The 27,031-nt window shown below is 39.7% G+C and overlaps 1 protein-coding gene across 5 annotated transcripts in view; it reads right to left on the bottom strand.

Moving 5' to 3' along the window:
• Positions 1 to 782: 782 nt before the first annotated feature.
• TSC1 (TSC complex subunit 1) overlaps positions 783 to 27,031 on the bottom strand; it is a 28,601-nt gene continuing 2,352 nt past the window's right edge. For 2 of the 5 annotated variants that reach the window (XM_074923454.1, XM_074923452.1), the window contains exons 2-23: positions 21,999 to 22,061; positions 20,740 to 20,915; positions 19,768 to 19,871; positions 18,980 to 19,132; positions 17,056 to 17,200; positions 15,864 to 16,018; positions 15,465 to 15,538; positions 13,836 to 14,014; positions 13,285 to 13,394; positions 12,925 to 13,048; positions 12,407 to 12,519; positions 12,009 to 12,081; positions 10,555 to 10,653; positions 9,884 to 10,454; positions 9,119 to 9,162; positions 8,326 to 8,492; positions 7,255 to 7,437; positions 6,773 to 6,883; positions 6,089 to 6,211; positions 4,881 to 5,068; positions 4,605 to 4,766; positions 783 to 3,869 (exon numbers count right to left, since the gene is read on the bottom strand). In XM_074923454.1, the coding sequence (XP_074779555.1) occupies positions 3,383 to 3,869; positions 4,605 to 4,766; positions 4,881 to 5,068; positions 6,089 to 6,211; positions 6,773 to 6,883; positions 7,255 to 7,437; positions 8,326 to 8,492; positions 9,119 to 9,162; positions 9,884 to 10,454; positions 10,555 to 10,653; positions 12,009 to 12,081; positions 12,407 to 12,519; positions 12,925 to 13,048; positions 13,285 to 13,394; positions 13,836 to 14,014; positions 15,465 to 15,538; positions 15,864 to 16,018; positions 17,056 to 17,200; positions 18,980 to 19,132; positions 19,768 to 19,871; positions 20,740 to 20,845 (3,471 nt within the window). In that variant the 5' untranslated portion in view covers positions 20,846 to 20,915; positions 21,999 to 22,061 and the 3' untranslated portion in view covers positions 783 to 3,382. Of the gene's footprint in view, positions 3,870 to 4,604; positions 4,767 to 4,880; positions 5,069 to 6,088; positions 6,212 to 6,772; positions 6,884 to 7,254; positions 7,438 to 8,325; positions 8,493 to 9,118; positions 9,163 to 9,883; positions 10,455 to 10,554; positions 10,654 to 12,008; positions 12,082 to 12,406; positions 12,520 to 12,924; positions 13,049 to 13,284; positions 13,395 to 13,835; positions 14,015 to 15,464; positions 15,539 to 15,863; positions 16,019 to 17,055; positions 17,201 to 18,979; positions 19,133 to 19,767; positions 19,872 to 20,739; positions 20,916 to 21,998; positions 22,062 to 27,031 lie in introns of those variants that run through there. The other 3 variants (XM_074923456.1, XM_074923455.1, XM_074923457.1) reach the window with 3 other exon arrangements.

Raw genomic sequence — 27,031 nt, 5'->3', positions numbered from 1 at the left:
ACCCTAAGATAATGCTTATGGTAACTTTTATATAAAATTCTCCATAAACACCATTACTCAGCCAAAGTGTGTTCACAAACAGACTGAATGTCACTGGCACCATCCCCTTGCACTTTTTGCTCAAATTTAAGGATTAGACTCAGTCCTTAACTGTATTGTATGAATTTCTAAATTGCTTTCAGCACCCTTTCAAATATTCCTTTATCTCAGGAAAAAAACCCCAATAAAACCACACAGTAAGAAAGCGCCAGTCTAGAAAAAAAAGGAAAAATGAAACAATACTGATCTTATGAGGTTGTTTTACACTAAAGTGGCCCCAAAGTTCCCCTTGGTTTGTCCCCTCCTGCGTGCACAGCCACTCCTGAGCAGGGTACAGAAGAGAAAAGCAGCAACAGAGACAGAGCTGGGCGGCTTCTGAGAGAGTCCCCAGCTTTGACATTCTCAGCTATTCATTTGTCTAACGCCGTGTAGTCTCTAGACTACATGAACACCACACAAAAAGCCAAGGTGCAGTTTTAGCAGTACTGAATTGTTTGCAGTTAATATATGGATTATACCAGCATGTCGTTGTTGAGCTTTTCACAAAAGAAGAAAGGCTTTGGATCCATGTAGAAAAATGAGCTTCTGAGGATGAAGCCCATGCAAAAAGGGGCAGAACCACTTATCTGCTCTGTACTGTGCAGATCTTGGGAGATGATTCGGTACTGAACTTCCTTCTGCATGTTTTCTCTCAGCGCAGCTCGGTCCCAAAGAGGTTGGCTTGCAGGGAATTTAACACAGAGTAGTGCAAAACAATACATTTTATTTGTTCACAGTTAAACACAAGCAACTGCCTTGACATTTTAGAACATTCTAATAAGGACAGCAAAACCTCCTTTTGGTTTAAGTTCTCTTTAGCTTACGATTGTACCATTTCCTTGTATTTCATATTTATGGCATTTAATGTGGATTGTTTAACATGCTTACAAAGAGCGAGGCAGGGAACAGATTAACTTGACAAAGACAGCAATTTTAGATTTAACTAAAAGCAGTCAGTTAAAAAAAAAATATCTGTTTCCACTTCACTGATGGGACCCCTTCAAACGAACTGCAAGTTAACTACATACAGCAGATCCATGATTTTTAGACTTACAAAAAAAATTGCAAAATTTGTTCCTCCATAATCTTTGTGGTCCATAACCAAACCTAAAGTGGTTTCCATTACTATCCCGGTGCTAAAATCCTTTTTAAAAGAAGAAAAAAAGCCACCTTATCAATGAGCTTGCGTTACCGCCAGGGCATTTTTGTAACCGACAACAAAAACCGCCTCTCCTCAGCGCAAGGGAAGTCGTCACCTAAGCGAGACTCTTCTAGGCTGGGCCCAGCGGAAGGATGGGCGAAGGAACAACTCCCACACAACGGCATCCAAGGGCTGAGCTGGGCCTGAAGGACAATGTGCAAACCGTTCACTCCCGGGGCTGGGACCCGGTGGGGCGAGGGGCAGGAAACCTCCAAATCTGACCGAAACATACGCTACCACGTTTGCTACCACTAAGTCTTAGAAAGCCTATAGACATGTCGACAAAACCAGTCTGTCACTTACAACCAACTCTCTATTTTCTATTCCATGCAGATTCAAGCTTCGACAAAACCACTGAAGTTCACTTTTACTTTCAGAGTTAGGACTGACCAACCGAAAGGACACTGAGAATAATTTAGACAGGCAGAAATGTATTTAGACCCTAGGTGTTCTGGAAGAAGCAGAAATGGGAGGACAAGCACTGTCAGAGGTGCAAGTTAGCATACTGTCAGCTGCTCTGACAGAGTCCTGTTCCTATTGGGGTTAAGAGATTTGAACCACAAGTGTACTTGGACTTGATTTATATTTGAGACAGTTCCCAAACAGCAGCTGCCACCCACAGAATGTTTAAGGAGGGGCCACGTGTGATGCAGGCTAAGGGTGAAGCCTGATATGCCCAAGTGCGCCTGGACCCAGACAACGTTCAAGCAAGCACAGTGCCTTCCCAACAGCAGGCTCTGTTCTGTCTCGAAGGGGGTTGAGTCTGACCACTGACAAGCCCTGATCCCACAATCCTCCTCCACAGAAGGCTCATCATTGACTTAAAACATGATTAACGCAGAAAGGCTCCACGGCAGAAGCCTGATTCTCAGTTTGAGCAGGCTTCCTCCTCAGCCTCCTCTTCTAAAGAAACGGGATGAGGGCAAAGGGGAGATACCTAGAGCCAAACTGACATTGCTGAGCTGAAAAATGTCCTGCAGCCTGAGCAGAACAGCACTCAAAGGAAACCATATTCTGTAAGTCAAGCCTGAAAACATATTCCCAGGAAGAACAAAGCCAATTTCTTGGACTCAAAACACAGTGGTCTTGCTCAGACCAGGAACAAAGACCAGAACTATGAAGGAGGGTCAGGCAGCACGAGTATTTCCCCGATTAGAGAAATAAATGCTCTTCTGCAGACCTTCATAAGCTTGCAATTCTACATAGATGTTCTGCACACTCTCCCTACTCGAGTAAAGCTTCCTTCTCCCTCTTCTCCCAACCCAGTTGCTTTCCCATACGAACCAGTCTGAGGTCAGTACCAGTCTGTCAGGCAAATATTTAAAATACCAAAAAGATCAGAAGCTAGTGTTTTAACAAGTCTTCAGCACATACGGTCTCTTCTGCATTACAAGCTCCAGTTCCTTATTAAGTGTCTGTTCAAATGTAACTTTCCAAGAAATGTTAAGGACAATATAAACAATGATCATGAATAAGGGCGAATGAATCGTTTTGCAGAGGTACACTGTTCTTTAAACATTTAGGTATTCAGTCAGAGTCCAACTTAACGAAGACTGGGCTCTGAGGGATGTGGGACAGTGGACAGGCAAAATAGAGACCTTTAGATGAATGCACTAGAAATTCCAGTGCTGCTTCTTTCCAGGATGAAAGCAACCAAAGTCACCCGGACAGGCAGCACAATTAACTGCTCTAAATTGGAAGCTTGCAAGGAAATAATACAAAGCATTCATAGTAGACTCACAAATGTTAATTTGGCCTCATATTGCACTCGAGTTCATAAACGCAGCCACTCAACTGGGGACAGGGAGAAAGGGAAAAAATACTTGCAAATGCTAACAGTTGTCCCTTCAAATTAGTACACGCTGCTAAGGACTGAATTTGAGAAAGAAGCAAGAGTTAGGCTGGGCGTTTCAATTCCGGACCCAAAAAGCCACTTTGCATTCGTTCATCAGCCTTCTTCCATTTCTGGACATCAATCCTATTCCGCTGCATGAGCTAGCTGCTCAGACCAAAGAAACATAAAAGCTTTTAGTTAAACTTGCATTCACACCTCCTGTTCTATGCCAAGAATATGAAAATAACACTGATTGACTATCTTCCTTTTTAACTGTGGTCATGATGAGTTTCATTGTAGTCCATGATATGAAGCTGTCCAACACTGCTTTCCTGGATCTTCGGAGAGAGGCTAAGGTTATCGGGGCTTGGAGGGGCCTTTGTCTCCATGCTTGGATCTTTACATAGTTCAGTCTTTAGAGCATCAGAAAGCCTGTTGATGGTTACACCCTCCTCATCACACTGGCTCTCACTCTTGTTGCGAAATAATTCTCGTGCCTTCATTCCAAGGAAGCTCTTGGAGCTGGGGAGTGAACCTACAGTCAGTGGGAGAGTAGTCGAGGGCTCCAGCAACATGGATGTCTCCCAGCGACTGCTGAATCTCTGGTTCTGGGGTTTTTCTGGGGTGGAGAGTTCACTGCTGCTGCCACCCTTACTGCTACTACTCCCTCGAGTGCTGGGAGGTTTGGTCTCTCCATTTCTACCAATTGTTTCTTCACTGTATCCCGCCACAGCATCTTCATTGCCACAATCCAACCTGTTTTGGAAAGAGAGATGATACAGCGTCAAGGAAATGGCAGCACGTTTACAACAGAAAGGGAAATGCTGGGCAAGGCAGGTTACTTTGATTACTTTCCATTTCTACTACTGCATATGTACTTCAACAGTTTTCCTCTCACAGTTTTGCAGCAAAGCAGAAGTGACAGAGGGTAACCAGAAGTGTCACACACTCAGCTTTGCAACATCCAGTGTTTTAAGTCCAAAGCTGACAATAATCCCAAAGCAGAATGGAACTGGATCCTGATCTGTTAAGGTAAAGGAAGAGATCTGTACATCTTTCTTTTACCTAACCCAAACACAGGTGATCACCACAGATCTGCTGGCCATGCAAGGGAGTACCCTGATGCTGTAGCAGAATTTGATGTAGAAAAAGAAAAAAGGTACGATCTGAAGGCAAGTGCAGCACTACCTAGACACACATGAAACGACAGCTTAACAATTTCTAGATTAAAGAGACTGGTCCGTGAGACAAGCCAGAGGTTCCTCTCAAACTGTGAGTAACAGTTCAGCTATCTGAAAAGCACTTCAGAGCACGTCCAGTTTTGTCAGTGACTCGCGGTAACCTGGGCAGGGTCCTGAAACAGATTCAGTCTATAAAAAAGGGAAGTAACAAGTGTTTTGAGACAATGCATCCAAGCACTAGGAAGTTCACAAGGATATAAGCTTCCAAGGAGCTGGGTCATGAGTGCAGCATGTACATCATCAGCCTTACCTTTCTTCTGCTGCTTCAGCTGCTTCTGTTTTATCATCTTCAAGTTTTTTCAGTAGGCTGCTCTTCTCCAGACGGCCAAACAGATCCAAGATCTCCAGCTCAAATGCCTGTGTGATTCTTTTCTGGGCCTTGTACCTACTTTCTACTGCTTGCAGCTGACCTCTGAACAGAAAAAGAAAGCAAAATCCATCAGGTCCAGTGCCTCTACATTCTGCCTCAACTATGACAGTGCATCTGTCAATGCACAGCTAAAATTTTTACACAGGAAACCCCAACCTTGCTTGGATTTTGACATCTTCCAGGTATTTCTTTTGCTCCAGGAAGAGGTGGTCCTTTTTAGCAAGCTGAGATTCCAGTTCAGCTATCCGTTTCTGGGAAGCATCAAGCCTTTGGCTTTGCTGTTGAACACATAACTTTGCTTTCTCCAGTTCTTTCCGAAAAGCAGCATTTAACATTTCAACCTCCTTGAAATAAAAAACCGAAATGTTAAATTATAATTTGACCATGTGTTATTTTTGTTAATATTTAGACACGTTTCTGATGCTATAAATAGACACATTTTTAAGCAAGATGGAATAAAAGAAGAATTTCTAAAAACAGATATAGAAAACTGGATACTCTGAGGATGCACGCTATTAAGTTACTGTGAAAATAACTATCTGTCACTGGAATTTATTAGCACGTTCATGTTCCTTATGAAAACCCCTTTCCAGCAAAGCAAACTTGGCAGTTCTGCACCAGATTAGGATACACAAAATCAATTTTAAATTGCAACATGACCTTCATTATATACCAGTAAAAGACTTTTTTAATTTTTTGGCTTATTATCCACCTTATTTAAGTACTTGCTCTCACGCAGAAACAGTTATATTGTTGTGTAATTTACTTACTTCTAATTAAAAAAAGGTTTCTTTGAAGTCAGGAAGTAAAACCATATGAACCACAGAAGTTTTAGTAAAGTTAATACTAACTCTTACCAGAAAAATGACTGAGAAGAGTAAGACTGCTCATTTTAAAAACAGTGCATCACAAAACCTGGTGAAACCCCAGTTAAGATCTTTCTTCAAATTCTAGCAATACAACCCTACGTTATACACTTTCACAAATGTAAGAGCCCAATTGTTATTTTACCAGCAATAATCTACTGCCAATTACATTAAGAGCACAGTGAAGTCTTGGCCTTTGGTAAGAAAAAATTGCTGAGAATTTACATCAAGTGGCTAAAACTGACTTCAGGTGTTCCCAAACATCCCCTTCGTAGCTTTCAAGCACAGGGCACTGAAGGTATTTCATAATGACACGGTGGACAAAAATATCTGAACAGAAGATTAAAAATGAAATCCAATCCTTGAAAATCCATTTCAAAACCATGTATCTGTTAGGTTATGAAGCATTTCTTCATTCTGAATATCAGGCTGAGAACAGCTTGATGACCTCAATCGACGTCTTCCCAAAAAGCCTCCTCTGTAACTCTGCAATCGTACCTTTGTAGTGTCTGTGTGCTTGTGCTGCAGCTGCTCCAGGTACAACTCATTGACCTCTCCAAGAACCAGAAGCTGCCTGTTCAAGAACTCCATCTGCTGTTGCACTGATTCACTGTTGGAAAGCTTTAAAGAAAAATTGAACAGAATCAAACATTGGAATGAATAGTTCAGTCGGAGTCATAGTTGATAAGCTCTGTGTTCACAGGGTGTTTTTTATAAAGGGAGACAAAGACAAGAATCTAATACATCATCAGTAATAAGTGTTAAATAAATTAGCTTTCATAAAGCCAATGACAGTCCACACAGAACTTCACCACACAGGCACTGCTTCCCTTAACACAACCATGTTTCTACTTACAGAAGTCCATTCAATTTCTGACATAAACAAGGTCTCTAAGACGCCAAGTCTTAGCAAAGCTTTAATACAAGTCCATATTGCTCAATCTGCAAATTCCTACTGTGGAAAAAGCAGCCAAAATGAAAAGTTCCAGAAGCCTCTGAACCAAGTTTAAAGCTTCCTCACCAAAATAGGTTTCTCTGTTGTCTTTGTGCAATTTGTATCAGATTCTATACAACTAAACACAGGCTTCTTTCAGAACAAGAAAGGAAAGCACCTGATAAAAATATTAGAAAAAAACAAACAGAAAGACACAAAAGGACCCCGGGAACAGTGACTTTTCTTACCTTTTGAGAAACCTGGCTAAGCAGCAATTCCGTGTGACACACCTTGTTGTTAGCCTTCTTTAATTCTAACCTCAGATCTGCAATCATATTCCGGCAGTCTTCCAGCTTGGTCTGTTCAAATAAAACCAAACTCACTGAGGGTTCTGAAACTTTCATAAGAACTAGCAACGGCATATGGCTGGAGGGCCATAACCCCCAGCAACTGTAAATCAAGTTATACTGAGTACTTGTAAAAGTCCCCAAACCAGCTAAGAAACTGCATTTTCCTTCTTCCAAACTGAAGACAGAAGAGAACTATAAAAGGATGATGACTAAATTAAGCATTTCCAGTTATGCACTGTCTTATTCTGAATTAGGACAATATCTCTAACAGGGATATGTAACTTCCTCTCAGATATTTTATGCCATGTTTTATTAGGAAGGTTATTTTTAAAACCACAGTAAGTAGATAACATAATTTTGTTCAGTGTCGTGCTTCATACCTGCAATTCCTGGCTCTGGTTGTAGAATTCCTCCCGGTCGTGTTGCAGCTGTCTGATCTGGCTGTGAAGCTGAGCCACTATATTTTCATGTTCCTCCTGAAACTGGTGGTACCTCGCCTGTTCTTTCTGCAGACTCAGTTTCAAGGCCTGGATTTCTTTTTCCTGTAGTTTCAGCTGATCTTTCTGTTAAGAACCCCACACAAAGCATCAGACAAACACCTGCTCTGTCAGTTAGAACATCTGTCTTAAGTCACTAGCTAAATAAAGCTATCACTAGCATGCAGGCGTAACACTTATCCATAGACAGAACATTCTATATAGAGCACGTTCTTAAGGCTTCTGGGGCTTGATTTGATTTTTGGCTCAAAAAGAGATTAAATGATGATAGAGTGGACAGCCTGAAAACTCAAAGTCACATCCAAAGGCACAATGAGCAACAGCAGATTATTCCATTGCACCGCAGGCTTTCAACAGGGACTTGGACTTCACAGCTGAAGCAACAGTTCATCTTCCAAAAAACTATTTGGAAGTCTATTTTTGGCTCTTCTGAATTACCAAAAGGTGAAACTGTTGATGGAATTAGCGATAATATAGAGATATAGAATGAAACATGCCTAAATCTGTAATGACATCCTTCAATGCACTTACAACTTCAAATTTTATCATAGTAAATACCTCTGGAAAAGAACATTTGAGTTTTCCAATTCTTTGCTATTACTCTTTAGCTGAGAAGTGAGGACAATACTTCTTCAAATAATGCAGTAAGGTGTCTAGCTGGGCATTAAATAACCGCTCCACTATCCATGAAGCCTTTAACACTATTCAAAGGTAAGTGCTGGCAGGGGTTAAGCGGGCAGGCATCCACCCAGCCAGATGCCTACAGTCAAACAGAAGCTACTGGTTTTAATAATCTCAGTGCATGTAACTCGTCCACAAGTCATTCCACAAACACAGACTTTAATAAGGTGAGAAATGAGGCTGCTTTTTTAATTGAGATACTGGCCAAACCAACTAATACTTGTTCTAGCACCAGTGTGTTTAAATCACTGCTAGAGTTATATCCCTGCTCACCATGGCAGCATTATGTTCCTCCAGTGCTGTTGCTTTAATCACTTTTCTTAAGAGTCGGCGGTTCCGAAGGGCATGTTGCTGTCTTTTGAAGCGTTCATACAACAACTGGTTGTGTAGCAAAAGCAGTTGGTTACGCAGGGTGTGAATCTCATCTGAAGGGGGAGAACCTGCATTAGAGTTAGAAGACAGAGGTTACTGAACTGTACTGTCCCTGTTCCACATATGGGAAGTATTTTTTTCAAATAAGCAAATCCGAGTTCTTTGAAATGACAACTTAAAAATCTGTCTGCTCCATGTGATCTCCAACACAAACTTAAAATTTTAAAACATTTTTCCCAGAGCAACATATACATGCTTCAAATTGATTGTTCCTTCTATTGAGAAAAAAAGCCAAGCTCACCATCACCACACAAGCCTAAAAGCACAAAACCCTGACACACAGGTGAAGCAGCAAGAAAAACAATTGGTTTAGATTTATGTAGTGTTTTAAAGGTGGAAGGATCCGTTACATGATCAGCATCACTCTGAAGGCTAGCAGGTCTTAAATGGTCAAAAGCAGAAAAGTCTAGAACTGTAGGGAAAGCAGTTTTCACTTTTCAAAGATGAAAACCAGCAGCTCATCCCACTGGAACACAGATGTCTATCTGCTAAGCAGATAAACCATGACTTAATGGAGGGCACCATCTTTTTCTTTTTTTTTTTAACTAATGCAGCAGAAAAAGTATTCAGGTCATTGTTTAAGCAAGTCTAATAATAGAGGAACAGATTGCCAAAACACGAGAAACTTCCTCACCTCCAAAGTGGGTCCAGTCAGCAGATTTGCTTGGCAGAGACAATCTGAAAAACGAAAATGCAGCATTAAATACTAAGTTTAAATATACAAACACTCTGCAAGTCACTTTAAAATGGAATGCCCATCTCAAAAGAGCTTACAGCCTAATAAAAGTATGGGCCATTGGTATGAAGAGAATAAGGATGAATTGTGCAAGCAGCAGGTTGTGAAGGGAGGTGAGAGAGGGCATCATTTCTTGCTAGTTAGAGAAAAATTCTCTCAGGCATAGAAAACAGCTTAAGAGCAAAGTGGAATACAGGATAATAAGGTGAAAAGAAGGAATACAGCAGATACACTTAAACCTTAAATCTGGTTCTTCAGTTCTTAGCTTCATGTATATTAGAAAGAAGAAAGTGTCAATCTCCCCTTGGCCTCTACGTTTGCTTTTGACTATCTGGAGTGGGACTAAAACCTGATGAAGTAAGCAAATCTCACTAACAGTGGTACCCAAACCACACTTGCACCACAGCCACCAGCCCTGCTTCTTCATCCCAAGCTGTCAGTGAAGGCAGTAAAACAGTCACAGCCCTGTTTTTTCTACCAAAGCAAACACATTACCACCAAACCCCTCAACCCAGAACCCCTAGCTCAGTTAACAGTAATGTTTCAGAGAATATGGTTTCACTGTAGATTTCCAGACACAGCTGCTTTTCAGGCACAGCTACCAAAATAAAGCCAGCACAAAAAGGAATAACAATAAAGTATGGAAGATTTTCAGTCACCTACTTGTTCAACTCCTTAGTGTGTGCATCCGCTCCCTGCTGTATCAGCCTGTCCAGTACTTCCACAGGAGAAGTAGAGGACATGCAGTCATCATCCTGCGTTCCCTTGGCTTTCTTTAGCAGCTCCTCAGTCTTCTTGCCAACAAAGAGGTAGGCAGTCTTTGGTAATGCAACCTCAAAAAGGTGCTCATATTGGGGAGGCTGCCCACTCCCAAACACCACTCTTCTTTGTGCTGGTACTTTGCAAGGGCTGGGAGTGAGAATACTTGTCTCCCCAGAGGTTCCTTCCCTGTTACCAGCAGGGCTTTCACCTGAACCTCCACAGGGCTTGTCTATGGGAGTAAATGTTTGTTTGGGTGTTTCCCGTGCACTCTCCGGCCCAGGCTTGTCCAGAGAAGATGTTAAAGGCTCAGAGGTCTGACTGTGTCCCTGAACAGTAGAGACTACTGAATGGGTCTTCTTTTGAGAGCCTGACAGACTTTCATTTGTGCGGTAAAACGGAGAGTCAAATCCTCCTCTAGGCACCATGTGTTCAGCATCGGTTGTGATCTCGGAGATCTCTTTAGATATTGCATCTGAGAAGGATGGGAGGGGGGAGCATAATTACATATCCTGTATTTCAAACATTACAAACATTTCCTTAGCTACAATATATCTAAGGATGACAGAAATTACCTTCCTCTCTGTCCTTTTCAGCACTATCTTCAAAAGACAAACCACCTAAAAACTCTGGAAGATCACTTAAGGTTACTGAACTTTTACTACTGGGTGTGTCTGAAGAAAAGAAAAAAAACAAAGTTAGTTATACAGATGCTGTTTCCTCCAGCCTTATCACAGCACAAACCAGAAATCTTTTACTGTGGTAAGTTCCTTAGAATAAGCTTCTCCCTCCTTCAGATGCTTCCCCAAAGGAGGAAGCTATCTGATTCCTGCTCCATTCCATGTGGAAACCAGTTCAGAGATCAGTCACTGGTCAGTTCTGATCCCAAAATGTAATTTTGTAAACTTAATATCTGCTATTGCACAAGCAGGCAACTGCCTCTATGAATGTTTGCAGTTTTACCCATTAAATAATTTTTAAAAGTGGCTTAAGTGTAGTGTGACTACTATACTTCCACATCAGCATTAAACTTCCCTTCAAGCTTTTGATCTGGCTGCACAAGGATACAGTACTTAGCTGAAAAAAGGAAGTTTAGTGAACTGATGTAATACAAACTTGACAATATGTGGTTACTGATCAAAACAGAGACAGCTGCCAGAGAGATATACACTAAAGCATGCAAGACAGAAACCTCATGCTCACAGCCCAGTCCCAGGTTAGGAATCCAGTGAAAAACCTAGCCTGTTCTTAACTTGTAATTCAGAAAGTTCAGATTCCACTGCTGACATACAACTTCACCAAGGAAAACCAGCTTTAAATTTCACTATCATCTCCACTCCGAGGATGGTAAAGATTCACAGTACAGAAGTCTCAAATACACTGCCAAAAGCCCTTTCTACAGCTGTCACAGATGTAGATGACAGAACAGAAAATGGAATCTAGATTTACCTATTAGAAGCTGAGTTCCTCAACCATCCACTGTTGATTGCAATATTCCACAGGACTTTAGAAAAGGTTCAAGGACAGCAATATAATTGTAGATAGAAAAAGTTTTTCCAAGAGCCTTTAAAAGGGAGCATCGTATCTATCCTTATGTGCAGCCTTACAGTTTGATCCAAACATGTGACATAAAACTTGTAAGACTTCATATACAACTTGCTGTTTTTAATAAAAGTAGTTCACCCTCAAAGAATCAGGTTTTTCTAAAAAATAAGCATCCTTTTTCGGGCTTCAGTGTAGATCTGTATATTTAAATGTGCGTAAGAATGCATGAGAGCCAATTAAAAAAATATTCTGCAAGATATTTCTGAAGGTGAATAGTCAAAATGAAATCAAAAGCATCACAAGAAGTTTTAAGTTGAATCACAGGTTAAGGCAGGATCCTGGAACTACAAAGAATTCAGGGGAAAAAAAAAAAAAAAAAGAGAAAAGCCTGTGGAAAAGTGTTTGGCAATTGGAACATGTGTCAATAAAACTAGTATTAGTTTACAATAGGCTACTGTAATGGGGAGAGGAAAACTGAGTTTACCCAATGATTTATCGCTGTTTATAACATTTTGCTGTCGGTACAGTAAAGGCCTCCCAGGATCTGGTTTGTCCTCCTGAAAAAAAACCAAAACAAAACCCAAAATAGATCCTTTACATCAGACATCTGTTGGAAACAATCCTCTTGGACAGTTTCATAGAAAGGTAATTCCTGCAAATAGACGGCTTAAATAGCAAACCAATATAAGTTGTCAAACTGTGCAACTGGAAGTGGCAATAGTTGTCTAAACTTAGAAGAAAATGAGTTTTTGCAATGAAATGCAATAATTTTTTTTTGTAAATTTGTTACTTGGATTTTTCTTTCTCAGTTCTGGTCACTGCATATATGACAAGTCAATGAAAAAAAAATCATATTTGTTTGGCAGAAGAATCTTGTTATACCTTTTTAGGAGGTGTGGCAGCAGCTGAAGGGAGTGAAATATGCACAAAGTCATCTGAGGTGCAGGGTGGAGGAGATGTGGCTGGCGTTCCCAAAGGTGTTCCTTTCCCCCCTGCTGAAAAGGAGCAGAAGTTTTCTCAGCAGGCTCCCACTTCCTCCTTTCAGCTGAATATTGTATGTGAAGAATTGTATGTTTAAACGCTATGTGTATGTGAAGAATTGTATGTTTAAACACTATCTCAACCATTTACTACTTAAATCTCTTTCACCTCTTTATCAAGATAAAAGTGCACAGTTTCCAAAAGGCCTGCTTCAGACTTGGGCACTTCAGTCACTGTGACTTATTTCCTACCTCGGTGTTTGCGTTAGCACTGCTCTAGATGACCAAGTCTTCAGTTCACAGAAGTAACGACTTAAGCCATGGTGTGGCATTCCCATCTAAGAAGCTGACAGCAAATTTACAGCCAGAGTTTCTATTATAATAAACCTTGAAGGCCTAGTTCCAAAATGCAGCACATACCAGATGTGCCAAAAGCTTTGCTGTAAGGTTGTGATGCAGACTGGGATGACTCTGATGGGACAATTCCAGGGGAGGTTGGTGGAGTGGTCATACCACAAACTGCAGAAGGACTCCAGATGGTAACCTGTGTGAAAGCAATACACAGTAAACACAAATCAGTGAAGCTCAGAAAAGGAACAAGTGACACACCTGTATCCAGGTTCTGACACAGGAAATCAGATGGGGATTAAATCCGAAATGTACACTAAGTTCTGAAGAATTCACAGTGCTTCTCAGAAATGTGAATTTTTAAGTGTCACAAGAAACTACGAACATAATGCAAAGCGTTAAAAACATGCTGTGCTTTATCTTCTGGTTTACCTGCTGTGGCTCAGTTGACAGCCGTATTGACTGTGGGCTCAGAATCTGAGGTAGCTGCCCTGGCATTTGTGATAGAGTTAGCCGAGGAGTGGAGTACGGGGTAGAAGTCCCTAAAAGTTAAAAAAAGTAGTAAATTTAAAAGTATCCAACACAAACACAAATCAATGACTCTTCTGGCTAGTACTTAAAGGTGTTTAAGCAAAACATTTCAGACCCTTTCAACATACACATTTGTATCTGGTAAACAAGAGACACTTTTTCCAGTCCAAGAAAATACCTATTACGTACTAAAACATTTTTTTTTGTGTTTTGGTTGGTTTGTTTCTTTGGGGCAGGGGGGACAGGGCAGAAAGTGGCAGTGGAAAGGCAAATTTGCAAACATGCTATATATCTACATGACCACAGCATATACATTTTTTTTTTTAATGACGGTTTATTTTCTGGTGCCTAAGAATCAGACTTTAAGTGGGATAAATTAGTAAGATGTCTCATTAGTAAGATGTTTTCCTCCAGGAACTGGGTATTCCCATTAGCTGTCAGGCAGGTCTTACCATAGCTGCTCTGTGTGTCAATGTAATAGCTGGCACTGGGGTCAGTTTGATGATGTTTTGAGCTTGTGCAGAGTTTCCGAGACACAGAGTAATAGCCATCTTCATACGAGGCTTCTGCAGGGTCCAGGGAGATTTTGGCACATTCTATCACAACATCATGAGTTTCTAGTCTTTTCCACCTGCAGACAGTTTTTGGATCCAAAAGAGTAAGTTAGTCAATTATTGTTACAAACAAGAGTTCCTGGAGATACGAGGAACTTGCTCGTAGGATGGCTCATTTGTTCCAGACAGCTTTGCATGCTCCCAGCCAAAACTGGAACAAGGCACCATACAGAAATTGCAACCAGATGACTTGTAAGAGGGGGTCTCAAAGAGAAGACAAACAGCTTTGACACAGAGATCCATAAAGGTCTGCCATGGAGCACTCTGGAAAGGAGGAACAGCGTACGAAGACTTGGTGGATCCTGAGCTTCAGCAGCTGTAGAAATCAGCTCAACTAGACTCAGATGTTGGTAGTCAAAATTTAGACATAGCAGCAGTGAGGGAATCTTATATTATTTAAGCAAACACCATCTGCAATGCCAGTTTCAGGTCTGTGTTTTTTCTCCCAAGTTTGGGGAACGTTTTTTGTTATTACTACCTCCTTCATTCTGAAAACTTTTTCTCACTAAATTCCGTAGCCAGATTAGATCTGCCCAATATTTCAGGGGATGGAAGTTCACTGTAAAGAAGAGAAAGCACAGAAGGCTGTCTCTTAAAGGCCAAGTTGCTTTTGAATGTAAGATATTATGTGCAAGATACCAAATCAGAAGGCTTCAACTGGTAGTTTTGTGCCAACTGTACTCCTTAGTGGTGCCACCCTCCCCCCTGTCTGGGTGAAGCCTGCAAAATTGAGCATTTTGATATTCAATATGTTCCCATTTAGTAGTATTTTCCTAGTGGCTCTGAAAAGCAGGGCAAGAGCACTACTGTGCAGCAACAAGAGTCAATTTCTCCTCTTCAGTGGCTGGGCCTGTGGAGACAAGAGAAAAGCAGCAAGTGGTGCTGCTGCAGGCAAATGAGCCTATTTCTAAAGAAAACTAATACAGTTGATAATGTTAAGACATACCTGTTAAAAGAATTGATCTGTTAACTGAACCAATATCTAGATACCAAAACAAGACACACTGAAGCCATTTTAAACACTTAAATCCCACCAAGTACTTCAACAAACCAAAAAAAATATGACCCAAACCTTAAGCCAATGAAGCAGGTCAGTGGTAGTTTCTCTTTATTCATTATAAGCAAATTATTTTAGAACTTTATGAGGATGTTTGATTGTTAAGTCATAAAATTAAGACAAAGTCAACTGTTAAGCAGAAGACAGACTCTATCCCAGACACAAAATTAATTTAGAACTCCAACACTGTCGTTAATGGCCTTTCACAAGTTTTTGCATATTCACCCAGCTGTAAGCTTGGATGAAGAAAGTCTACGTATTTACCTGGTGTACCTATGAACACGGGTGGCAAAACACCACTGGCACACACTGTAGCTGACAAAAAAGGTTTTGCTGTAAGCCTTCTGAAATAACCCAGCTAAAAGCTGCTCATTTATAGCCTTTCCTAATAGCAGAGTGAACATATATACCTTCGTGGGTCCAGTTCATGGTCCTTAGATCCAGTCACTAATTCTGGATGAATTCGCACATGTTCCATCATTGGCTGGATGAGCAAGAGCAAGAAGAAGCATGTATTATCGGTACAGCAACTTCTGATTGCACTAAACTACACAAAGCTGATGAGCAGCCTACTGATCCCAACAGTTCAGAGTATTACATTTAACAGATAAAGCTAATGCATATCATCACAGCTTCAAGAAATGAACTTGCTCCCAACTGAGATTTCAGTCCTCCAATAGCCACATTTTATTCTGCTTTGTTGAGCAGCCCTCAGTTAAATCGATGCAGTGTATTAAATTAGCAAATACCTGCTTTATATAGCTATGAATTCCTTGTCTCAGATAATATGGGGATGAGCAGCATTTTACCTTGACTACCTCTTCAAAGGTCTCCAAGTTTTCCTTCATACTGTAGTGAGAACGCAGAAAGGAGACAAAATTGCAAGGATACATTCCATAAAGACGATGAAAGAGAGCATAAACACTGGCATGAAGATGGACAAGATAAATCTCTGCCACATGACCTGGAAAAAGCAGTGAGAATCTTTTTCATTACATTGGAGAAAAAGAGTAAAACTTCTAAGAATGCAAGCAAAGTACTTTTAAATTTGAAATGTTAACTGGAACAAGTCTTCTGAGATATGAATAGTCCCTAGCGAAACAGTGAAGTCTTCTGAGAATAGGCAACACTTACTCATCAGCTCACAGCAAAACCAAAAATTAAGATACGGACCATTAGTTCCAGCCAGTATCCTGTCATTCTCAAAGCACAGCATTTTTATTTCAAGTTAAAACCTGAAACCCCTGTAGATAATGAGCCAGAGTTTGCAAGACTGAATGATTAAAAAAAGAAAACTAAGGTCTGCTTCACTTCAAAGGTAAAAACTAAAAGTTTGTATCCGCAAAAAGCAATCATGACAGACTTGAATCTTAGTCATCTTACAAGTTCCGATCCTACTCGTAATGGAAAATGGCCCTCTAAATAGCATGTGTGCTTAACACAGCATTTGTTCATACAGCCACATGAGACATATACACAGATAACGCTAGTGTTAGATATCAGACACCTTACAACAAATTCAGCAAAACCAATTCATCAGAACCAATGCTGTAACTGAGAAGACTAGTTTTACCAACACTTTCATGACTATTGATAGCTGCACATTAAAAGAAACTTTTACATGTTGCTTCTTCCCCCTCCCCAATCATACATGGGAATTTCAAGCTCCCAAATATCTGCCTCAAATTTAGCATTTCCACTTCTCTATCCATTAAGATCAATCTCTGCTTTTCATTGTCAGAGTAGCATTTCAGTCCAGTGAAACTTCCTGTAGTAGCAGCACCACATGGAAAAATCTAAGAGACTTCTAAATTTTGAGCAAAGCACTCCCTGATGCTAACTATCAAAGAACAGAATAGCTTGTGGGCTTAATGCATCATTTTTTGCATTTAAATAATCTCAAGACCATTAAAAGTCTCACAAAAGAATGTGCTCACCAACTGCATAAGTCACAAGGATACTACTGAACCAGAACTGCATGCAACAAAATTGAAATCTCACCTGGATTCTGCAAGCACCAGGCTGAGAGACGCCCAAAGATACCAAAGAAATCATGAAGGTACTGTTTGCCAGACTGAGGAATCATTGGCAACATGGTTATTAGCACTAGGACACCTGTGGTGAGTACTACTACATCTGTGTCAGTCTGCAAGAAGGGAGAAAACCTGCATTAGTCAGTTAAAAGTGTTGAACTTCACTTTTTCCAAGGATGAAGCAAACACTGAATCATCATCATGGAAAAAGTTCTCTACTTTCAAACAGTCCCTCTGAAACCTACCATAATTTAATCAACCAAGATTATTGTCTGTTTCATCCACCACTAAGAAAAAAAGATTTGGGATTCTTGCCCCTGTTCTGCTGTTGCTGCTTTTCTGTATAAAGACTTGACTGACTTAAACAGGGAACATCACCACAGTTCCACAACTGAGCAGAAAAAAATTACTGGTATGTGAGGCATCTTATGTACTGTCTTCCTTCCTTCCTTCCTTCCTAGAGCTAAGAACACACAGCATTTAGAGCCTAAGAAACTGCAAATCTGATCAGGGTGTTCAAGGATGTTGGCCAATTACCAATGCAAGGGTCGAAAGCTTTTCTATTTAACCTGGTTGATGACTCTGGTTGCTAAATATTTCATAAAGCAGTAATTCAAACAATAACTAGAATCCCATGGCTTACACCGAGAGAAAGGGATGTAGCAAGAAAAATCTTTAGCTAGATGAAACAGTAATAGAGAATCAGATTTTAGGACAGGACACAGAAAACGTTCAAACTCTTTCCCAGTGCCATCACTGCTTGCTTCCTCAGCTTAATGTGCATTTTCCTTGGTAGCTCCTCTGCTTTGTCAGGAGAGGGGTGTAAACAGCACAGGTGGACCTGCAGCCAGATGCCACTGAGCTGGTCTTGGTATCCCCCAAGAGCCACTTGGGCTGATCGCCCATATTCAGTGTTATGGATTTTTTTTCCTCTGTATAATCTACAGCCTCTGTTCTCCCTCAGTCAGACATAACCTTTCAAAACACGTTTCACGTCCATCCTCGTCCCGCTGTACACATCCCTAGCACTTCCACATCTCTGTTCTACTCCCACCAGCTTTCTGACACACTTCACTCCTCTCACAATCAGGTAAGACTCACACTGGAAAGGATAACAGAAGTCTTGTCAGGCAGGTCAGGAGTCCCAGTAACAGCACTTTTAGCTGCTTCTTACAAATTCATGACAAATTAGTTGTGGTTTTGTTTTGAAGAGCACTGGCACTTGACTACATCATGCATTTTAATGTGACTTAAATGACTAATACGAATTCTTCACTATCATATTAAATAATATTACTGACAACACATTCTAGATCTCAAAAACACTTTCCATTCCTTGTTCACTGTTACAGTATTATAACTGAAAAATTTGCAGATGGAAAAAAAAAAAAAGCTTGGGGAAACAGCTATCTCCTTGAATCCAGCATGTCTGTAGCTAAGAAGGGAAAGTCTGCTAATTCCAAGGTCATTTCAGCATGGAATAGTGTATTGCATGGCCCATCTACACTGTGAGTACACTACCTTACATGCACAAACTTCAGAATGCACTAATGGGGTGTTATGGTATTTCTCATTAAGTTCACATTCAAGATATCCATCAACTTCACCAACGGCCTTGTCTAGAACCTGCTTTTAGAAAAGTTTTAGTAAACTTTCCTAACTCAAAGTTATACGGTGACAGTGGCTTTTAGAAACAAGATTGACAGTAATAACAGGATCAGCGCAGAGTATTTAGCTCATGTAATCCGACTGTGGCTCAGTATTTTGATCATTTTATCTCTTTTCACAGCTTAACTAAATGACATCATAAACCAGAAATCAAATACCTGGCATGTTTATGTATGTTTACATCAGGTGTACAAGTGTTTATGGACAACACTGACCGTTCTTACCTTGAGACATTTAAGTAATGAAAGTAGGAGAGGTGCTTGAGAAAGCTTGTGTTTCCAAGATGGTTGTCGTCTTATCACGTGTCCCAGTAGGGAGAGAGTGGGTAAACGGGTAGCAGCTTTGCCCATATATTCATTAATTTTGTCCAGTAGATGCTGATAGAGGATTTTGCAGAGTGGTAGAAAAAGGGAAGATATTTATGTTCAACTGATACATATTCTTTTCCACCTATCTATATTCAGCAGTTTGCCATTGCCGATTATGGAAACCACGGGCATTTTACAAATATATAGGACCCAAGAGCAAATAAAACCCAGCAATAAATTTAAGTCTGATGGTAGTGAAATGCAAACTATTCAGTCCAGAAGCAGTCACTGCACTTCAAAATGTTTATCATAAATAAGTAACAAAAAAAATTCTGGTCAGCAGAAGAATTTAGTGCCATTCTCTCAAGCTATTTAAAAATCCTTACTTGCTCTCAAAACACCCAGCTGGTTTTAGGCTAACACATCTAACATTGGACAAGCAGCAACACTGCAAAGAGACAACGTTATCAGAAACCTTGCATTTATAGAGGTTCTTTGCTTGACTGGGACAGTTTAAGCAACCCAAGAAATGGAGATGTTTGAATTTTTTTTTAAAGCTTAACTACTCTTACTACAGATACTACATCTCTACAACAAGGTAATTCTATACCATAACAGAAAAACAGAGTTCTGACAGGTGCTATTTAAAGGCTGCTTCAATACCAGGCTAAAATCTGCCATACTTAACACCAAGATTTTTTTACCTTGTCATGAGGCTCTTGCAGCGTGGACAGTATATGCAGTGCCTGCTGAGAATTGGTTTCCAAGTAATAGTCCACCAGGTTGTTCACAAGCATAGGTCCCCGGTCTGTCAGTTTGTTTAAAGCAAGGAAAAAAAAACATACATTCTCAATACAGTAAAAATGAAGCATTTCTTACAGGGACATTGCACAACTTTTTAACAACCATTATACAATTTATAACACAAACCAGTACTTAGTGTTTACCAGACCTTTAGGAAAAGGAGATCTCTCAACTGAATTTTCTAGTTCCTACCCATTCAAGCAATTGCATTCAGTTCAGAGAGAGTAACTGGCTTTTTAAATAACAATTAGTGTTTAACCTTAAAAACCTAGAGGCAGCTGAACTGCAAGTGTATTTTATCCAGTACAGGTAACGAGTTCAGGACTAACTTTACATTCTCTCCCTTCAGCAGATAAAGGAGAGCAAGTTCAGGGACAAGGACAATGATTCTCATGTTCTGAAAAAGCTCTATCAACACAAGGGATGCCTTAATAGCAGTAACCATGTTTCCAGAAAGTCTGGGTCTGTTATTTTGTTTGATGTTGGGATTTTTTGTTGTTTATTTTTCAAATTAACAAAATCCCACTAGTTCCCATAATGTGGATAACATCTAATCTTTTCTAGATACATAAATGATAAATTGACAAATGAAGTTTCATCAGCTCACAACTTGAGATTATGCCCCAGGAAAAGCTAGTCATTTTATAATGGCATTTTAACAATTATATAACAGACCTTCCAAGAGGCATGCCATTAAGCAAAATGGACTGAAGAGAAGCCTCAATCCTTAAAGCAATTTCAAACCCAATTATCAAGAGTTTCCTTCAAGTTGCATTTGCAAAGACTGTGTTTGATAGAAAAAAACCCCCATTATTCTACCTTTACTGGTGTAATAGAAAAACCTACCTCAAATTACATAAAAGGGTACATACCACAAATGAGATTATCTTTGAATGCAGCTGTTATATCTTCCAGGACACCCAGAACTGGAGAATCCAGCATTGAGAGGAGCTCACCAACATTTCCTTGCTGTGCCATGATGCACGTACTGACATGAATGTGGAGTTTAAAATTTCAGGAAGTTCCTCATTGGTGCCTCTCTACCAGACTAGGAGAGAAGAGAGAGCAGATGAATGAACTTTCCTTTTTCCCTTTCCATCTTAAATCTCTCATCACTTCCCTATTTCTTTTCTGCAGAGTTGCCCACCTAACACTGACAGGATTGCTAGAGTTTACACACCTGCAACAAAAGATGTAAGAGAAAGGTTTCTGAAGAAGCCAATGAGTCACAAGTAGGATTTTTTAAAAAAAGATTAACACGACATTAAATCTGTCTTGCAGAAGACCTTGGCCAGCATATATAGACTGTCAGAGCATTCTGTTACCCTAATTTTTTAATTTGATCTCCAGGTCAGCCAACTAAGACTAAAGCTTTGAATAAAATGCAAATAGCTCCCTTGAATCATCCACTCTCGATTTCTTACAGCAATTCCTCCTCAACCAACCTTTCAAGTCCTTTGCACAGTGGTCTACACTCTGGAGAAAATATGCATTGCAAGATCCTTCTCCACTCCTGTGGCTAGATTAGAAATTCCCTGCCCTTGGCTTTGCATTATTGCATACTAATAGATTTGTGCTTTAATACTTGTAATGTGGCCAAGTTGCAGCTGTTAGGAAACTCAGGGTTACTACAGCTGCTGCTCCTCAGCCACCCTGTGCATACTAAAACACAAGCTTAGCATACCTTTACATACCTTGTTTTCACGTGAATAATCTGTGAATAATATATTAAAAACTCTGCGGCGTGAAAACTGTATAGATTATTAAATGCAAAAGTATGCAGATAACATGACCGGTCAACTTCACAGTACTAAGCAGGAGTAAATCTAAGCCATTTCAGGCTTTTAAAATGGATTCCTCCCATGTACCAGCAATGGAGGGATTCAGGTATCACATCAATCTATCTGTCACAAAATAAATCAAGTTTTTCTTCATCCATAAGAATCTTATGCTGAACCTTTCCTAGTGGCAGAAAGAACGTGGCTTCACATCACACCTAATTAGCAATGGTTTCTTCTTTCCTCCTACTTCCAACCAGCATACATTTTTCACTTCCTCCATGGAAGACAAGACTGACATATGTCAAGTTTACATACAATTTTTTTTTTTACTGCAATTTTGTATACGGCACCTGTTCTGTGGACAAGCTGAGCTTCTGTCTCCAATGCTGTCAGCCCCACACCTTTCATGATCACTAACAAAGAAAAAGCATGAAGAGGTTAACAAAAGGCACAACTTATTTATTCCTTATCAAACCTTGTATATTCAGGACAGCGTTAAGTTCTTTACTAAGAATAGCAGAGCTATGTACCTCCTGCGTGAGGAAAGTTAGCCCTTAGTTTGAAAACACCAAAAGGTGTTGCACAGTTGCCCCTTCCAGAATTGTCCACAGGTTAAGCTGTGCAACTGCTTCAAACTAGATGGCTTTCACAAGACTGTAGTTTTGTACTGGGAACCTTCAAAAGCCACTAAAGAGTTTTATTTATGGTAGGTAAAATCTTATACACGAAGTCTCTTATCCTAACAAATTCTGAATAATTAGTGTAATTGTTTAGGTCTTTAGATTCCAGTCATTGTTAGACATTAGTCAAGGATCATACATCAGTGCTCTATTTTAAATGATAATGCTTTAACTACTTATATACATATTACTTTCTTGAAAGTTGATGTTTAACAATGTTACTGGACAGCAGGAGTTAACCTATCTACCAGTAAACTTTGTCATTTGCAACATATCACTCCGTAGTTGCAGAACTGTCCAAGGTCACTTTTATTAGGGCCACAAGACATCAGCTTACTTAATCTGGCACTGACTGCAAATTCAAAGGTGCTAATATGGCACCACACTCACAACAGGCATTTCATTAGCAACAAACTTTAAGTGTTCCAGCAATCATCCTTCCAGAACACAAAAAAATCCCTACCCTCAGTTTTCAGTGATCATATTGCATAGCTGAACAGTCCAAATAAAACGTCAGTTCATCTACAAGCAGCTAGCAGAGTCTGCTAATCGGAGCGTTTCAGATTTAAATGCTATTTCAAGTCCCATGCTGGCAAGACCTTAAAAACTGCAGACTTAAAACTGGCTGGGAGTGTAAGCAAAACTTTCAACTAAAGATAATAAAACAGGAACTTGGGGGAAAAAAGAATCACTTTTTACTCAAAACCAGAAGGGATCTCTGCTTTCCAAAAATATTAGAGCTGGGATATGTTGTGGCTTGGGGTTCTGTGTTTTGTGGTTGGTTTTTTTTTTTCTTTTTACTGTACATTGTGCAGAATTCCAAGCTTCCAACTTCTTCCTGTTTAGAAGGCAAGCAATGTTCAAAGAGTGACACCATTCTTTCAAAAAGTTAAAGCCACTCATCCATACAACCTAAGGAGTCAATCTTCCACATTGTTACTCATTTTCAGGAGTCGACTGCTTTTTTAGCTTCAAGTAATCACTATAATATTTAATGTACTAAATCGCAGTTACACTGAGACACCCATAATGCAATCAGAACTCTATATGGGGAAATAGTTTACTATAAGTAATTTATTCCTTTATTTCTGAGAACACCTGAGGCCGTAAAGGACTTACTAACATAGGTGCCTCAATTTCTATCAGGATACAGTCCCAGCTATGGTTAAGCAATAGATTCACCAGCTTCCTAAGCAACACGAAGTAGTTGTTTAAAGTCTTGTTAACAAAGAGATGCATGACCGCACCCCCAAACCAGCTGCAAGCAAAACCTGTTTTGAGAATTAAAGCAGCATAAAGACTAGTCTCTTCTTTTTTACCCCATAAAGGCCTTGTCAACTCTTTTCTTTGATTCTATGTCCCCCATCAGAGTGAAAAGAATGCTTTTCTTTCTTATTTTCCTCTAGTATATTTCCTCTATTATACTTGGACCAGATCTTTATCACACCAGTAAAAACCTCAACAGCAGATTTCACTAATTCAGGTATTGCCAGAGGAAAAACTGTAACATGGTGAAATCAAGAAACATGCCTTTGCAGACACTGTAGTTTGGTTCTGGAAGTCAGGTTCAACAATACACTTCCACACAGATGAGAAAAACACTGGTTTAAATGTTCAGTAGGTAAGAGGATTTCAAACTTTATGCTATTGGCCTGACGGCACACACAAACACTACAATCAGATAAAAGCAAGGTTGATAACGCAAGCTTAGTTACCGATAGCTATACACATAAGTAACTAATAATTTCCCAAGTTCCCTAAACTAAAACAGATGGCTCAAGTGACCTTGTGCCAATAAATCCAACCTAGTTTAAATAAACTTGTCAATTAGTCAATCATGCACTGAAGTACTTTAAGTGGAGCGATCTCCACTCCAAAAGCCTGTATTCAAAAATATTAAAGAAGTATTTCAAATCAGATCTAAAAATGGGGCAGTATTACACATAGGTACTTCACTAGGTGGAAAGTTTATCTGCTGAAATTATATAAACACTGGTATAATGTCACCCTGCTATACACAAATAGTCACATTTTAAAAAAAGGAAAACACAGCTTTCTCAATGCAGGATCTCTTGTGAAGTCATTTGTGAGGAACAGATTTGAAAACCCAATATTAAGCCTGAGATCCTCTAACCATATTGGGTCTGTGATGCCCAACACAAATGAACAAACCAGGAAATTCCAGCAATAGTCTTAAATCGCGTCACACTTCTTTTAAGCAAAGACAGCTGAATAACTACTTTGCAGGCAATAGGCTTTTAACTTCAGACAGCACTGTGTTCTGGTAGATGAAGTGCAGCTCCCAGGGCCCACGGTGTCAGTGTGATTTATGACCAGTCCCACCAGCAATCTCTGATGCAATTTTCGAATCTTGTAGATAAGGAACTCGGGACAGGCCAGGTTAAGGAACTTCCATTACCTTGTAAAACAGCGAGATCATCCATTGAATGTCCCAGTATTTTGTATTTGGGATTGATACAAGATCTGTGGTGAACAGATCTCCCTCAAATCTTTACAGTATCATATCACAACCATGTCTTTTCTTCTCTAATACACAGCATACTAGATGAGTCTTTTTAATGCTTCCACCCCTAGCTGCTGCAATCATTCCCCTATTAGAAGAATTTCTACATCCCTGCAGCCATACTTGGAACCAACAGGATTAAAACAAAGTCAGTATCCTTCCACATGGTTTGAGTCACTGATTCTTCACTAACTTTTGGATTTAGTTTTTTTATAAAAGATCCAAGGCACTAAACAGTAAAGGGTGAAAAAGATCTGTTTAAATACTTTTGAAAATGCAGCACTTTAGTCTCACTAGAAGATACAACATCAATAGCAAACTTCTTATTCCTATATTCAAGAGCTTTCATAAAGACAAATTCTAGTTGCATTTACTAAAAATACAGTAAATACAACTTTGGAGCCAGCTTACAGAAGAAAAAAGGAGAAGCCAAAAAGCCAAGAACCAACTTGTTTTACAAACTTTTTTCAGTAGCTAATTTAACCACAAGAAAATACAGTTAAGCTACAAACTCAAGACAAAGGAAAAGACTGTAAAAATATTCATTGGAAAAGGCTAAATAGAGAAGAGATAGCAGAGTATTCCAAAAGATTGACTTCTGTAAGTATTTCTGTCAAGAGATGTTCTTCTGTTCAGTGTATTTTTATCTCAAGCCAAATGAAAAAGCAGCTGGTAGTGCCAGTTATGCTTCTCCGAGGGGTGGGGAGGAGGGGGACACACTCAACAAACACACACTCCTCCCAAAACATCCTTAGCATTTGCTGTAACAATGCAGAAATTCAGACACCAGAAGCACTTATTCTGGGGCGGTGGGAATCAACACCAGTATTTCATCCCTCTTCATTAATCATAAGTTAAATTTGGGGCATGCCAGTAAATGGTTATTCCCTGCTCCACCACCACCACCCCCAAGAGAAAAGGGGGATTTCAACACAAGACCTCAAGGCTCACACTTTTCCATCCGATTTCTACTGCAGTTAAAGTAAGGTTCTCAGGTACTGCTTTGGCAAAGGCTATGAATGAGGACAGAAGTATTTTACACCAATTGTTGTTTTCAAAGAAAAATTCAGACTGACAACAAAGCAGCCCTTCTCACTCAAATCTTTGCAATGTTTGTCATGAAAGGATAAACCTCACTCCCTTCCATTCGAAAGACAAAAATCCAAGCCTGCTTTATGTTTCCTAACAATACTCAATTTTATATTTTCTTCACAGGTAAACTAAGCACTACCGTTGTGGAACTGACATAAGCAATGAATGAAAAGTGACAACAGGGAGAAAAATCACTGGCGGCAATGGGACAGTAAGCAGCTGATCATTCCATTTTTCACCACCCAGAAATAACAATTCCAAACACTTTAAAGCCCAGTTCAAACCGATCACTACAACTGGCAGTACAATTAATTTTTTCTATTCATTTTTAAAGAATGAAGGTGTCTGGCTTCTTCTAGCAGTCCCTATTTTTCTGGTTATTTTACAATCTGACATAAGACCCCATTCCTCAACTCAATAATTAGTTATAGTTATAACTCAATATTATACACATTCTCCTGTGCTTTGTTACAGGTGCTTAACTGATGCAGGAACATGAGGATCACAAAACCTCAATCACCCCAAACAGTGAGAGATAATCGTATTCAGCAATTTTTAGATTCTTTTGAAACTATGCTGTGCTAATAAACTATGCTAATTGCTACCCATCAAATTTCTGTCAGAGGGAAAATTGTTTAAAAGCAATGAATGTTGAAAAAAGCCCAAACATGGTAGGGCTGACACTTAACCTTTTGGCAGAAGCCAGGCTAACAAGCCAGTTACTAACCTGAAAGGAAATTATTTCAATTCCTTATACACAACTGCATATATTAGTAAAAATAAATAAATAAGAACAAGCACTGTTTTTCTGTGCCAATTTAATTAACAGTACACAAGGAAAGTGAGTTCGACTAAGGAATCTTTTTAAAACTATGAACAGGTAAACAGAGAGCTCTAGATTTGCAGTAACACAAGGAGTGAGACTCCTAAATCTCTGCAGTTTTTTTGCCACCAAATAAACCTTTAAATATATTCAAAGAGTTAGGCTGCAGTTGAGTAAATCTTGAAACCAGTGCAAACTACCTAGTGTGCTCTGTCGAGGCATTTTAACTATTCCAAGAATTAAAGTAGGCATCACACAGAACAA

The sequence above is a fragment of the Athene noctua genome, chromosome 20 (assembly GCF_965140245.1).
Source record: "Athene noctua chromosome 20, bAthNoc1.hap1.1, whole genome shotgun sequence".
Lineage (NCBI taxonomy): Eukaryota > Metazoa > Chordata > Aves > Strigiformes > Strigidae > Athene > Athene noctua.
The sequence above is the reverse complement of the archived record's forward strand: the minus strand, read 5'-3'. Positions and strand labels throughout refer to the sequence as shown.